Genomic DNA, 14,521 nt, shown 5'->3' on the forward strand with positions numbered 1-14,521 from the left:
GGAGATGAATCATACTAATAACATCAGTGACGGTAAAGAAAAGGATAAAAAAGAAATAACGGGTGACGATAGAATCACTTTTGAAGCATTCATGTATTATAGAGTATAACCAATTTTAAAGAATATTCAAAAGTGATTTAATATTGCAAGTTGAATTCCATCTTAATCAAGCGAAGTAATATATTAAATATTTTAATTAGAAAAAATTGACTTTATTAGTTACAGTAAATGTATACTTTAGTTTAATTTAAAAAATGATAAACTAAGAAAATATTTAAAGAAATACGATTTAGAAAGTAATAATTAATTTTGTATATTTTGCGAGTAATTATATTAATTTTCATCACTATTTTAAACTACTAAATTTATAATTAACTATTATTATTTATTATTATTGAACTTTATTTTGTAAAGTTCAGTCCTTTGAGATAAGCCAAATCTCAATTTCTTACATTTGACTTAAATTTAGAAATAGACATACAATTTACTCAGCTTTCTCCATAAATAATAAACAATAAATAATGAATAAATATAATAGTGATACCTTGCACCTGCTTCTATAAATACTCATCATTGCCTTTGCTTTTTCCTCCCCCTTCTCCTTGCATCCTTCAACACCATTATACTACAATATTGCTCTCTGAGCTTTGCTTCTTCCTAATCCACACCCTATTCATTTTTTCTGTTTCTGGTAAGCCAACTCCTTCAATTCTTCTTATGCATGTTTTCTTAGAACACTAAACTTTTCTGTTTCACTCTGCACTCATTGCCCATATTCCTTCCAAACCATGGCCTCTTAATCACTCTACCAAAGACCCTTTATTACCATGAGTGCATACCTGAGGTTTGACCTTTTGAATCCTCAAAATTCGTTGTCATATGAACAAATGTTCGGAATTGAGAACCGTACCTCTGTTTTTGTGAACGCACCAATCTATTTGGTGATGTCAATATGTGGACACGTCTTAACTTTCTTTTTCCCCCTTTATTCCCAGGCTTAAAATAAAACACTGAGTGTTGAATCCAGAAAGTTTGATGAATGAGTGATTGTGTGACTCCAAAAGTTTAAGCACTTTGGAAAGAAAATTTCTGTGTCTGAAACTCTGTTCAAACGATTATAATAATGGGTTTTTGGCTTTCAGCTGTTCATGATTGACCTCTTTTCTTGAGGGTCCTCATTTTTTTTCATTGTTTACGGTTATAATAATTGAAGGAAACTTATGAACCCTCTCATGTATCTTTAAATTCTGTGCCCCCAAAGGGGTACTGTTGCAACATTTATTTTTAAATTAATCTATTTCCTTGGTTGTGGATTGTCCACTCAGAATCTTAACAAAGCTTTATCTCCAATGGATTGGATCAATACTATGATTGTGTTCCTTTATGATGCTTTAGCTTATATCAGTGCTAATCCGAGTAAACAAGAGCATTTTTTTTTTTTAAAATAAGAGAAGCCATCAACATTTGTAGGCTGAGAATCACAACGAATCCCTATATAAATTTTGGTTGGTTCATGTTTTCATGCAACACAGTGTTCACTTCCTTTTGTTGTCTCTTTAAGGTTTTCTGCCTGAAATGGAGTACGAGGACCGCTTCAGACAGAACCAGAGACCAAAATATGATTGCCTTCTTTTTGGTGAGTTTTCTCGTGAGAAAGTTCATCGATTAACCACAAATTCTGAAACCACATTTGGATGTGATTAAGATTATAACTCTTGTTCTGTGCTGCAGATTTAGATGATACTTTGTACCCACTAAGCACTGGTATTGCAAAAGCATGTGGACAAAATATTAAAGGTGAGAGTCTCTTTGCGAATAGTGTTCTCGGTAATGTGTTTACTCTTTATGGATGTTGCTGACACGAGTGGTACCATTGATCTAGACTACATGGTGGAAAAGCTTGGCATAGAGAAAAGCAAAATTGATGATTTGTCCAACCTCCTTTACAAGAACTATGGAACAACTATGGCTGGTTTAAGGGTATGATTAAGTTTCTTTTCCTTGCTCATAATTGGAAGTGACTGTTGAATTCAGAAATCTTTGATAACTTATGTTTGTTTTGTTTCATTGTCAATGCAGGCAATTGGATATGACTTTGACTATGATGAATATCACAGGTACATGATCTTTTTTCTGTTTGTGTTTTTGATATCTTTGCGTGTTTTGTAGTGGTGATACTGATTTTTAAACTCTTGCTGTTACAGTTTTGTTCATGGAAGATTACCTTATGAGAACTTGAAACCAGACCCAGTTCTGAGGAACCTTTTGCTGAGCCTGCCCTATAGGAAACTAGTAAGTTCCTTATGTTTAACCCAAATACAAATTGCTCAAGATTCAACCTATAAAAAATGAAAATAATCTGATGAGAACTCTTTTTGTGTTTTCCTTTTCAGATCTTCACAAACTCAGACAAAGTCCATGCAGTTAAGGCACTTAGCAGGCTTGGATTAGAGGACTGCTTTGAAGGAATCATTTGCTTTGAGACGCTTAATCGCATCCATAAAAGCACTGTCTCTGATGATGAAGATGACATTGAGTTTGTGGGGGTTTCAAACACAACCAATCCAACCACAAAAAAGGATGCTGGAGCCTCACAAATCTTTGACATCATTGCCCACTTTTCTCAACCCAATCCCAACACAATTTTGCCTAAGACACCAATTATTTGCAAACCATCAGAAAATGCCATTGAGTTGGCTCTCAAGATAGCCAACCTTAACCCCCAAAGAACTGTAAGAAAAAACCATTATCATATTTCACTCTAGATTCTTAGTTTTGCTGACTCTTTTCTCACATTTTGGTTTTTCCTATGTGTCACTTTCAGTTGTTCTTTGAGGACAGTGTCCGCAACATACAAGCTGGAAAACGTGTGGGTCTTCACACTGTGCTGGTAAGTCATTAGCAATTTTGTTCAGTAGTAGGAACACCGCCAAACTAATCATGAAGAGGAATCCAACATTACAACAAAAAAAAAGCACCCAATAATCCTACATCCTTCTAAACCAGTTTAAATATTTCTTCCTCTTTTCATTCACTAAAATCCTTTTTAAAAACAAAACCGTGATGATATCCTGAAATCAGAAGACTAATCGTTTCAAACAAAAACTGTGTAGTGTCTTTAGTATTTTCATTTTAAAGTCGTCATAAATCCTCATAACTTATTTCATTCCATGATTTATAATGTTTGTTTTACTTGTGGAATTTTCATAATGTCTTGTAGATAAAAGAAAAATCCATATAGTTGAATGTAGATGTTAGTGGTCCAAAAAGATAAAAAGCAAGAATATTTGTGTGTTGCCCCCACAAGGCAAACCTGATTGTGTGGGAAACTGATATGAGCCTGTAATTGTTGATTAAAACTTGCAGGTTGGAAAATCTCAGAGAATTAAAGGAGCAGATTATGCATTAGAGAGCATCCACAACCTTAGAGAGGCTGTGCCAGAGCTATGGGAAGATGACATAAAATCAGAAGTTGCTTACCCTGGAAACCTTGCTGTGGAGACATCTGTGACTGCTTAGTAATCACAAACCAAAACAAAAAAAAAAAAAAACAAAAGAAAAGAGAAGTCCTTTGTGAATTTCCCAAGTTGGGACCTAGTAACTGTAGTTGATGTAGATGCTTTGATCATATTATAATAAATTAATATATGCACTTCACGTAGATGCTTTCATAACATAATAATAAAATTCATATGAAATATTAAATTCCCCCTTTGGGCCTCGCGTACTTTTTATATATATAAAATGAGGAATCATTATTTTTCTCCCTCGTCTCCATCAAGTGAGGAAGATTCGTTTTACATTAAAGTGTAAGGGAAAAAAAATTGTAAAGTGAATAGAAACTCCATTGTCATCTTGTAATTAAGTCAATTATAGTATAAAACAACACATATAACTTGAAGAAGAAAAAAATAGTGGAATGTTCAAGAGCTTTGTCACCCATAGATGGAAGGAAAGAGAGAAAGAAATAAATATATAGAAATGGATAGCTGTCATACAAATTTATTATATGAATATTCATTGGCAACATGATTAATCTTAGAATATATATTGTTAAATTTTACTATACAACAAAACATCATGAATTAACTTTTGAAACGCTTCATATAACTTGGAAAAACTATCCCTTGAAATAAAACTTGTTTCAGTTATTTGTCAAAAGTTTTTGACGACTGCAAGAATTAATTAAGAGCTAATCATTAACATGAATTGTCTGACGGTTAGTTAATTTTTTATCAATTATTCGTAGCAATCATAATTAGAAGACAATTAAATTGTCTACATATTTGACATTCTTGGCACGCTATTAACATAAAAACAAAATACCTAAGTTAAGTAGGTTAGTGTTTTAAATGCATAACGTACTTCAATAAAAGAGATGGTTGATACGCAAGTTGCATACAACATCATCAAATTCATCATGCATTATTTTTTATAATTAGTTCAGCTGATGGCCTCTTGTCTACTATATATATAGTGTAAGCAATCTCAACTTTTGAACAAAATTAAAAAAAAAAAATTATTAAGAGGTATTAAGTTCTAAATCGTTATATATGCACTCCTAGTTTGATTATTTCAAGATTTTAAAATAACTTTAGACGCACTTCTGATTTTATTATTAAGATTTTAAAATCAGTATAGACACACTTTTAATTTAGTTACTTTAAGGCTTTAAAACCACCTTATATGTAATTCTAATTTTGTTATTCCAATATTCTAAAATTAATTTGGTTTTAGATGCATTTCTAATTTGGTTATTTTAATATTTTAAATCGCCTTGGATATTTTTAATTTAGTTGTTTAAAAATTATATTAAAATTAAGGGTTAAATATGTTTTTGGTCCTTTAACAAAAATTGGTTAAAATGACTAAATTCACGTATTTTTAAATATGGTGGACTAAATTGATTCAAAGTTCCAAAGAATAACTAATTTCAATTTTTACTGAAAGTTAAGGGAGCAAAAACTTATTTAACCCTAAAATTAAAAAAGAAAAAAAGAAATTATTTTTTTTCTATCTACAAAATGTTTTTTAAAGAACTATATTCTCCATTGTGAAAGGAGATACATAGGACCGAAGTCAATCCTTGTCGGGTTCACTTCCCAAACAATCCAAAATATTCCAAAAGCATTTTTCCAATATTATTTTCATAAGAAATTATGTAGTCTCTGATTCTCCATTGTGAATGGAGATACGTAAGACCGAGGTCAATCCTTCTCGAGTGCACTCCCCAAAAAATTCAAAATATTCCATAAACATTTTCATAATAGTTTTTTGGTTAAATTACTCTTTTGGTTCTTCTATTTGTCAAGAAATTTTAGTTTGGTCCTCAAGTTTTTCGTTGTCTCAATTTGGTCCTCATTTTCTTAAAAATGACTCAATTTGGTCCTCGTTGTTAATTTTGACCAGACAATGTTAAATACAACGCCACGTGCCAGTTTCTGGTTTTTTTTATTTTTTTTGAATTTTTTTTTATCTTTTACACGTGTCACTTCACAGTTGTGTCACGTGTCAAAATGACTCAATTTAGTCCCTATATTTGTTTTTAGTTTCAATTTAGTCTCAATTTTTGTAAAAGTAAAGCAGTTTGTCCCTCCTTAAATTGACACTCAATTTAATCTTTGTATACAACTTATGATGATATTCTTAATAAAATTGACATTTTTATTAAATATTTGTTGAAATATTTTTAAACAAGTTTTTTTTTAGTTTTATTATTAGATAAAGTTAAACCCCAAATTTAATTTCAAAAATTAACAATTTTGTCATCATATATAAAGGCATCAAGTTTAGTGAAAATTAAAAATTAAATAACTTGTCACACATAAGTTTAGGAACTAAATTTAAAGTTCAAAACAAAACAAAAGTCTAATGTTTTGTATAGAATTTAAAGTTAATTTAAAATATTTATAGAAGTATTTAATAAAAACGTTAATTTTCGTAAGAATATCACCATAAGATTTATAAAAAAGTAAATTTAGTGTCAATTTAAGGAAGGACAATATTACTTCATTTTTACAAAAAATGGGACTAAATTGAAACTAAAAACAAATATAGGGACCAAATTGAGTCACTTTGACATGTGGCACAACTATGAAATGACACGTGTAAAAAATATTAAAATCAAAAAAATCAAAAAATCAGAAATTGACACGTGACGTTGACTTTAACACTGTTTGGTCAAACTAACGGCGAAGATCAAATTGAATCATTTTTAAGAAAATGAGGACCAAATTGAGACAACGAGAAATTTGAAGACCAAACTAAAATTTCTTGACAAATAAAGGGACCAAAAGAGTAATTTAACCTAGAGGTATGTAATCTCTGGTTTTTCATTTTCAATGAAAATACGTAGGAGTGAGGTAAATCCTCATCAAGTTTGAAAAATAAAAATTTATTTTTGTTTATTTTATGCATTCTATTATTCTTATTTTTGGAGAAAATACACATTTGAAAAATCACATTCATTTTTCATATTTAATTAAAGGTACAATCATAAGATAGATGTTGTAGGATGCTAACACATTTCCTACGCGTAATCGACTCCCGAACTTAAAATCCGATTTTCGCAGACCTTGTCTTATTTTATGGTTTTTTTTATAGTTTTTCCGAATAAACTATGGTGTCGATTCCAAACGTTGTTTTTCAACCATTTATCCTTTTGTCGTCGTCTCGTCACGATTTAGGTTGCGTTATATATATATATATATATATATATATATATATATATATATATATATATATATATATATATATATATATATATATATATATATATATATATATATATATATATATATATATATTATGTGCTAGATAGTTGCACACAATATTATGTAATATGAGAAAAAGAAGTTAATCCAATTAATGAATTTCTTTTATGTATTAAGACTCTTTTGATTCTCTTAATTTGATTGGTTATCCTATGTTTAAATATATGACTAAGATTAAGAACTCTTAAACAATATGTGAGAAACATTTTCGGAAAACGAGAGATCAATTTCAACTCATAGGGTAAAATTTACAAAGTGAAGAATATTAAAATGGTTTAAGCACATAACCTAGTTATATCTCACAAGACTCTTTCTCTATAAATTTGACTATATACGCTCAAAATTTTCACTTATAATTTTCTTGATAACTTTTTTCACTTCAATATAATGTTCATCACAACCCAGTTATATCTTACATAATTTATTCGAATTGCATTCATCCAACTTTGATCCATTACTACATAACATGAGAACTTGGTTTAAAAAAATGTTCCATAGACCTAAATGACATGAAGTAATCATGTTGCTTACATATGTAATCTAATACGTTCTCATTCTCAAAAAAATATTGTTCTAGAAAGTTTTCATTTAACCTTCCAATTCTCCTTTTCTACTAGATTGTATATAGTAGAATATTAAAACAAATAATTTCAATTTTGATATATAAGACACATGCCACTGGCCTAAGCAAGGAATAACACTAAACATATATAAGTTTGATATTCAAACAAGGGCAGCCTGTAAGACCCGAGAAATTTAATTAAATAAATAAATAATTAATTAATAAATGTGGGTAGTATGAGTCCTTATGACAATTAATGTTAGCTTTTATGATGTGGAAGAGCACTAGCTCAAATGGTTAAGAGTACTTAATTATGTTGAAAAGACTTAGGTTCGAGTCTAGTGTATGCCATTTGTGTGTTATCTATTTGTTTCCACTAGTTTTGAGTTTCTAGAAAATTCCCATAAATCGCTTGGCGGCTTTGAAGGCCCGTCAGGCGATGTATGAGCGTGACACGTGCTTCTGCCAGGCAGCACGAATAGTAGTGTGATATTTTTATGGACTTTATGATATTTTGGGTTGTTGCGAAAGTATCTTATGCATGTTGAATGAGTGATCTTGTATAATCGTTGATCATTAATGTGTTTTATGATACTTGAATCATTGAATGGGTTGCAAATCATGAAGGGTTCATGTTAGAGTTTATGGCCGAAACTGTTAATATGAATTTGGGGGTTTTAACCATGAGGAAATTATAATTATATAATTGTACTGGATGAATATGCATGGGAAGAAACCAAATGGCTGTAACTTTATGTGTGTAATTGAATGGAATGAGATTTGGGAATTAGGGTTCTTCACGGGTGCGAAAAAATATGGGATTTTTCAAGAACTGTATGCACCGCCTGATGGCGTGTGAACTGTCGTCAGGCGACTCATGTTAAAACAGCCCATTTTCTAGGTTTTTGTTAAGAACCATCTGGCAGTAAAGATCTACCAAGCGATGAGTGTGGTGTTTTGTTATCGAAAAACGCTATTTTTCATGTTTTTGCGAAGCAGGTATCGTCGGGTGCTAGTTTTATGTCGTTAGGCGCCACCGATTTTTCTGGTCTGCGCAATTTTTGTAAAATGCATTTCTTGGTTCGTTAACCGTCTGATTCAGGTGAAATTTTGTAAGGTGGTTCACAACATGTTGTTCTTCACTTTGAACGGTGGAGATTTGAATTGGATGTCTGCAGAGGGAGATATACGTCACTCATGATTAGTTGTTTGAATTCCCTAATAGTATGATTATTAATAGATGATTAAGTGTGCTTAAGTGTTGGTATGACCTTGATTGGTGAATATATATATATATATATATATATATATATATATATATATATATGTGTGTGTGTGTGTGTGTGTGTGTGTGTGTGTGTGTATGTGTGATTAATGAGTATATGTTTTGTAGTGCTTGCTGAGCCATGTTGAATATATGAACCTATATATGTTAGCTCGAATGTATGATGTTATAAGTGTGTGAAAAAGGCCACTATTGATGATATCACTATGACCAAGTGTTGCATGATCATGACGGGTTTTTGGAAAATATGGGAACATGATAATCATACTTTAAATGTAATAGAATTGTGAGGGCATGCAGAATAAGTATATAGCTTTGATTGTGTTTTATGTGGGGTATGTGAATTGTAAGCATGCAATGGGTTGGGAAAATGAATAGGGGAAAATAAAATGTGTGTTGGAATTGATTTAAGATGTGAGTATATATGAATTATAAAAGAGAGGAATGTGTGTTTATACTTGAAAGATGCATATGTGTTGTGATGTTGTAATTTGGAATATATGAATGTGTATGTTGATTTCTGGATGTTTGAGAATTGAATGGTTGAATGCTAGGAACTGAATTATAATACCTAAAACCAGTAGTGTCACATTACTGGTGTAGGGCCTAGCGGTGCAGAGTGGACTGTCAGGCGATAGTATGAAACAGGAAAGTCTTGTGTGTTGTGGCGCCCAGCGGTGATGTGGAACCGCCAAGCAGTCTGCACTACCATTTCGCCTAGTGGTGCTTAGGCTACGCTAGGCGATGGTGCAGTGGTAGGGTGCGTTTGTGATATGTTTTTCATGGCTTATTGTGTTGGTCCTGGTCTGGGATATACTTGGTGTGGTCATGAGCGGGTAGGTTCATGACTGGTGATGAACACGTGATGATATGAGCGGGGAGGTTCATATCCTGATACTCTCGTGTGGGGATACGAGCGGGGAAGTTCGCATGTTCCGTGCTCACACTTGAGAGATGCTGCGAGCAGGGAGGTTCGTAGCTGGTTAATCACGTGTGTTAGACTACAGGCGGGATGGTCCGTAGAGTTGGACTACGATCAAGGAGGTTCGTAGAGTTGGACCACGAGTGAGCAAATTCGTGGAAGCATTAGAATCCCTAAGACCAGCTTGAGTATATACCTTGTGTAGCGTAGTGTGCTTTTCTTGTTTTCGTTATCAAGTTGTGATGTGAGACTTGGATCAAGAGATGTTGTGCCATGAACGGGTAGGTTCATGGATGGTGGTGAACATGTGATGATATGAGCGAGGAGGTTCATATCCTGATACTCTCGTGTGAGGATACGAACGGGGAGGTTTGTATGTTCCGTGCTCACACTTGAGAGATGCTGTGAGCGTGGAGGTTTGTAGTTGGTGGATCACGTGTGTTGGACTATGGGCGGGGAGGTCCGTAGAGTTGAACTACGAGCAGGGAGGTTCGTAGAGGTAGGACCACGAACGGGCAGGTTCGTGGGAACATCATATATCCTGAGTCCATGGTCAATTATTTGTGTGAATTGAAGGTTGAAAAACCTTGGGAAATTAAGGTCTTGGTCAAGAATTAACTAGAATAAAATAGATAGGTGTATCTTGATTTTTATTAACTTATATGTTAAATGTTTATGAGCTCACTCTATCAGCTTGTGTTTGGCGATAATCATGTAATGGGTTACATGGGAGCAGATGATGTTGCAGTTGATGCTGGTGAGGCATAGCATCGAAGAGAGGGTTAGCTAGGAAAAGCTTTTACTGGAGTTTTATCATTGTTGTTTTTATGAACTTTGTAAACAATGTTTTACTTATTTGTGAATTTGGATATTGTATTGGAGTTTCATAAATTATGGATTTTTGGATAACTTCCGATGTAATAAATGTTTTAAAAAAAATCTTGCGTTTTTGGGAAGCAAAGTATAATAAATGAGGTTTTCATCATATTTCTTAATTTTATTACTTAAATTAGTAATATCCGATCGGGATGTTACACAACCAACAATTTCAATTGTAATGAAGTTTGCAATGACGACAATAAAAATTATCAAGGGCAATCAACAACGGCAGCCAATAAATTTAATTACAAACAAAACCAACCAACAATTACAATGTAAATTTCAAATTCAAACAAGAGCAGCTAACAATGGCATACGAACTAACCTCTATCAATGCAACAGTGACGACGACAGCCCAGTGGAGTAATTGCTACGAAGAAGAGGATGTAATCTTCTTCTGAGCACAGAGGTAGTGACGTTTGGAGGCTCACAAAGACTACAAAGAAGAACTTCTACCTTTGGAGGCTCACAGAGGTAGCGAAAATGGCTTCAAAAGTGGAGCACCTTCCACTGAGCGAAACACCCGTGGACGATTGTGGACTGTGGACGACTGAACGACAGCGATGACCTGAACGGGGCAGCGACAACAACAACGTCAACAACACCACGAGGAGAACGCAATCACGCGACGAGACAGCGGTTTCTAGTGTGGCGAAAACGATAAAGGTTTGGTGCGACTTCAATGATGGTTCGTGGTAGAGGAGGCAAGGGAGGAAGAAGAACGGTGGTGAACAACGGGGAGCGGAGAAACTTCAGTGGTTCTCAATGTTGCCAAAACGATAGTGGTTCGTAGGTGGCGAGAACAGTGTGGTGGTGGTGGTCTACAGCTTCAACAATGGCTCAACGGCACAACGAGAACGACGAAGAAGAAGGTGAACAATGAGTTTAGAACATTGAGGCACGAGAAGGAAGAAAAGAAAGGGTTTCGCGGGTTTCAAAAACACTCATATTAGATCGGTTCTAATAATAACCGATCTAATACACTATGTTGATTATTTTTTTAAAATTTAAAAAAGTAATATTAGATCAGTTCCCCCCAAAACTGATCTAATATGTAAATATAAGATCGGTGCCCCTCACACCCAATCTAATATAGCTCACGTTATTTTCAAAATTGCCACCGCATCTTATATTTGCTCGGTCTCGCTACAACCGATCTAATATGTTGATCTAAAATCTTTATTGTGCACTAGTGAATGTATAGTATTGTTGTTCTCATTGTCTTCTTTTTCTTGATCAACTTGGCATCCTTTATATAGTTTTTGGAATGATAACTATTAAAGTATTTAAATTTGACGGACATTGAAATTTGTACAACTATTTGCTTTATCAAGTCTCTAATTGATCACCATATTCTACTTAAAGACTACTTTGATCAAGATGGTCTATATTAGTTTCCCTTGCTTCCACTGCATCTTCAACCGAAGCCTTAATAATTTCATCTATCACATCGTTCTCCAAGTGTCCACTACAAAAGAAAAAATTGTGTATTACCCATAGACACAATCTATTAGTAATTTGAGTTTACCAATGTATTACCAACAATCATTAATATGTTGGTAAATGTTTGTTGATAAACTTTAGCAATGGATCTTGATATCCATCGGTAATTAACGATGACCATAAATTCATCGATAAATTTGTCGGCAAATATCCATTGATAATACATACAATCTTTCTAATGGTTAATTTTTATGTTAATTGAGCCATTTTATACCATTTGATGCGTTCTCACTTAGATGCTAGTTTGAGATGTTGTTTAAAAGCTAAACAAAATTTAACAACCTTTGTAAAGATATTCATTTTTAAAATTTAAAATAAGATGCTGATAAAATTTTAATATTTTTAACTTATACAAAATAGAACACTAAAGGCGTGTTCTTTAGAATGGATGTCCTATTCATGATGAACGTGAAGAGCTAATTTGCAATTACGTTTCCCGTTTGTTTTCAATTATTTGAGAGGGAATGACGAAACAAATTTGCAAGATGTACCGCTTTTCTAATCTTCTCATCAATGAAGAGATTTTGAGGTGATAATGTTGCAATGAACAAACTACCCTCATTCAGATAAAAGTGTTCATATCACGTGCATGCTGGTCCATGAACAAATACATGGTTGAGCGTTGAACAATGTGGAAATTGGTTTTGGGTTGGTAGAACAAATTCTATTACTTCACATAGGAGAAGGGAATAGGCTATGGATGAGGTGAACCGATTCAAGAAAGGACATGAGTGAATCTATAAAGTTAAGCATAAATCTGATGGGTCAATTGAAAGTTTCAAAGCCAGACTAGTGGCTAAGGGATTCAATTAGCTTGAAGGACTCGACTTCACGGATACATTCGCTCCTGTCGCCAAACTCACTACACTTCGTCTTCTTCTTGCCTTAGCCACCTCTCAGAATTGGCTTCAAAAATAGCTCGATATGAACAATGCTTTTCTCCACGGCGATCTCCATGAAGAAGTTTTTATGAAACGCCCCCCTGGCTTTCCATCCTCTCAACCCAATCACGTCTGCAAACTTCAATGCTCTCTTTACGGCCTCAAACAAGCTGGCCGACAATGGTATGCTAAACTCTTTCAGTTCTTAACTTAACACAACTATGTTTGTTCCTCTGCTGATCATTCTTTCTTTATTAATTATACTAATCCTTCCATTACCATTCTCCTTGTGTATGTCGATGATATTCTTCTCACGGGAAACAATGTTGTCGAGATTAATCACATTGCAGACCTTCTACATGCTGCCTTTCGTATCAAAAACTTAGGCAACCTCGCATATTTTCTAGGTTTTGAAGTTGCACGCAATAGCACTGGCCTTCATCTCAACCAGCGCAAATACACCTTAGATCTTCTTCACGACATTGGCATGTTGGATTCCTTCCCTGCCCCTACTCCTATGGCTCAAACATCCTGTCTCCAACACATTGGCCAACTTCTTGATCCAGACGAGGCTTCATCGTACAGACGGCTCATAGGTCGTCTCATATACCTTACAAACATGCGACCTGACATTTCCTTCTCTGTCAATAATTTAAGCCAATTCGTTGCTGCTCCAACTCCTTCTCACAAGCAAGCCGTCTTTCGTGTCCTTCGATATCTCAAAAACTCCCTTGGAAATGGTCTATTTTTCCCGATCAACACACCTATTGAACTCAAGGCCTATAGTGACTCTGATTGGGCAACTTGCCCAGAAACACGCAAATCTATTACTAGATTCTCCATTTACCTTGGCCAATCGCTTATTTCTTGGAAATCAAAAAATAGCAAACCATATCATGAAGCTCCTCTGAAGTTGAATAATGTGCTTTAGCCTCCACAGTTGCGAAATCCAGTGGCTCATATATCTTCTTCAAGACCTTCATGCCTCGTTTTCCTTACCTACTCTGCTATACTGTGATAACCAATCAGCCTCCAACCAGGTCTACCATGAATGCACAAAACATATAGGGTCATTCTCGTGTGTGGTAGAGTTGTCGAATCTTGGGGTTGTTCTCATGGTGGAGCTCGTGGAGGTGGTATTGTTCTTCATCTGCACATGTTTCATTTGTGGTGGTCCATGGAGGTGGTGAATCATGTTGCTATTTTTGGTGGAGATCATAGTATGCGGCTGTGTGTGAGCTCTCCTGCGTCACCTGTGTTGGTAAGTGAAGAGTCACATGTGTTGGTAAGTGAAGGATACATGATTTGTTGGATGGATGGCTTAGATTCCTAGTGGTTGTTTGTTTTTTGTGCACATTTATTTTTGACGCATCCTATAACATATTTTTGTTCAAAAACTAATTTAGGTAACTAATATCTTTTCAAAAACTATAAAGTTGGCAATGATGTGAGCTCTTCCTGTATCATTTCATATTAATTTTAACAAAGGCAATTTAGTAATTTTTTATTTATCATTTATTAAATTTTATTTTTAATTAATCATGTCAATCAAATCTTTCATTAAAATTAACAAATTTTACCTTAAAATATATTTTTATCATCATTCCAATTTTTTTTAAAAAAAAATAACATAATCTTCGTTCTCAAATTCATTCAAATCAATCTACTCTATTTTTAAAAATTATTCCTAAAAAAAACACACCCTAAAAATAAAAT

The 14,521-nt window shown here is 33.8% G+C and overlaps 1 protein-coding gene across 1 annotated transcript; it reads left to right on the top strand.

Moving 5' to 3' along the window:
• The first annotated feature begins 570 nt into the window (after positions 1–570).
• On the top strand, positions 571–3,661 carry LOC114182996. The gene is made up of 9 exons (XM_028069812.1): positions 571–691; positions 1,562–1,636; positions 1,732–1,797; positions 1,883–1,980; positions 2,080–2,117; positions 2,205–2,292; positions 2,394–2,732; positions 2,825–2,890; positions 3,367–3,661. The coding sequence occupies exons 2-9, from the start codon at positions 1,576–1,578 to the stop codon at positions 3,517–3,519; spliced, it is 909 nt and encodes a 302-aa protein (XP_027925613.1). The 5' UTR covers positions 571–691; positions 1,562–1,575; the 3' UTR covers positions 3,520–3,661.
• The last annotated feature ends 10,860 nt before the right edge of the window (positions 3,662–14,521 follow it).

This window comes from Vigna unguiculata, chromosome 5, assembly GCF_004118075.2.
Source record: "Vigna unguiculata cultivar IT97K-499-35 chromosome 5, ASM411807v1, whole genome shotgun sequence".
In the NCBI taxonomy this organism is placed as follows: domain Eukaryota; kingdom Viridiplantae; phylum Streptophyta; class Magnoliopsida; order Fabales; family Fabaceae; genus Vigna; species Vigna unguiculata.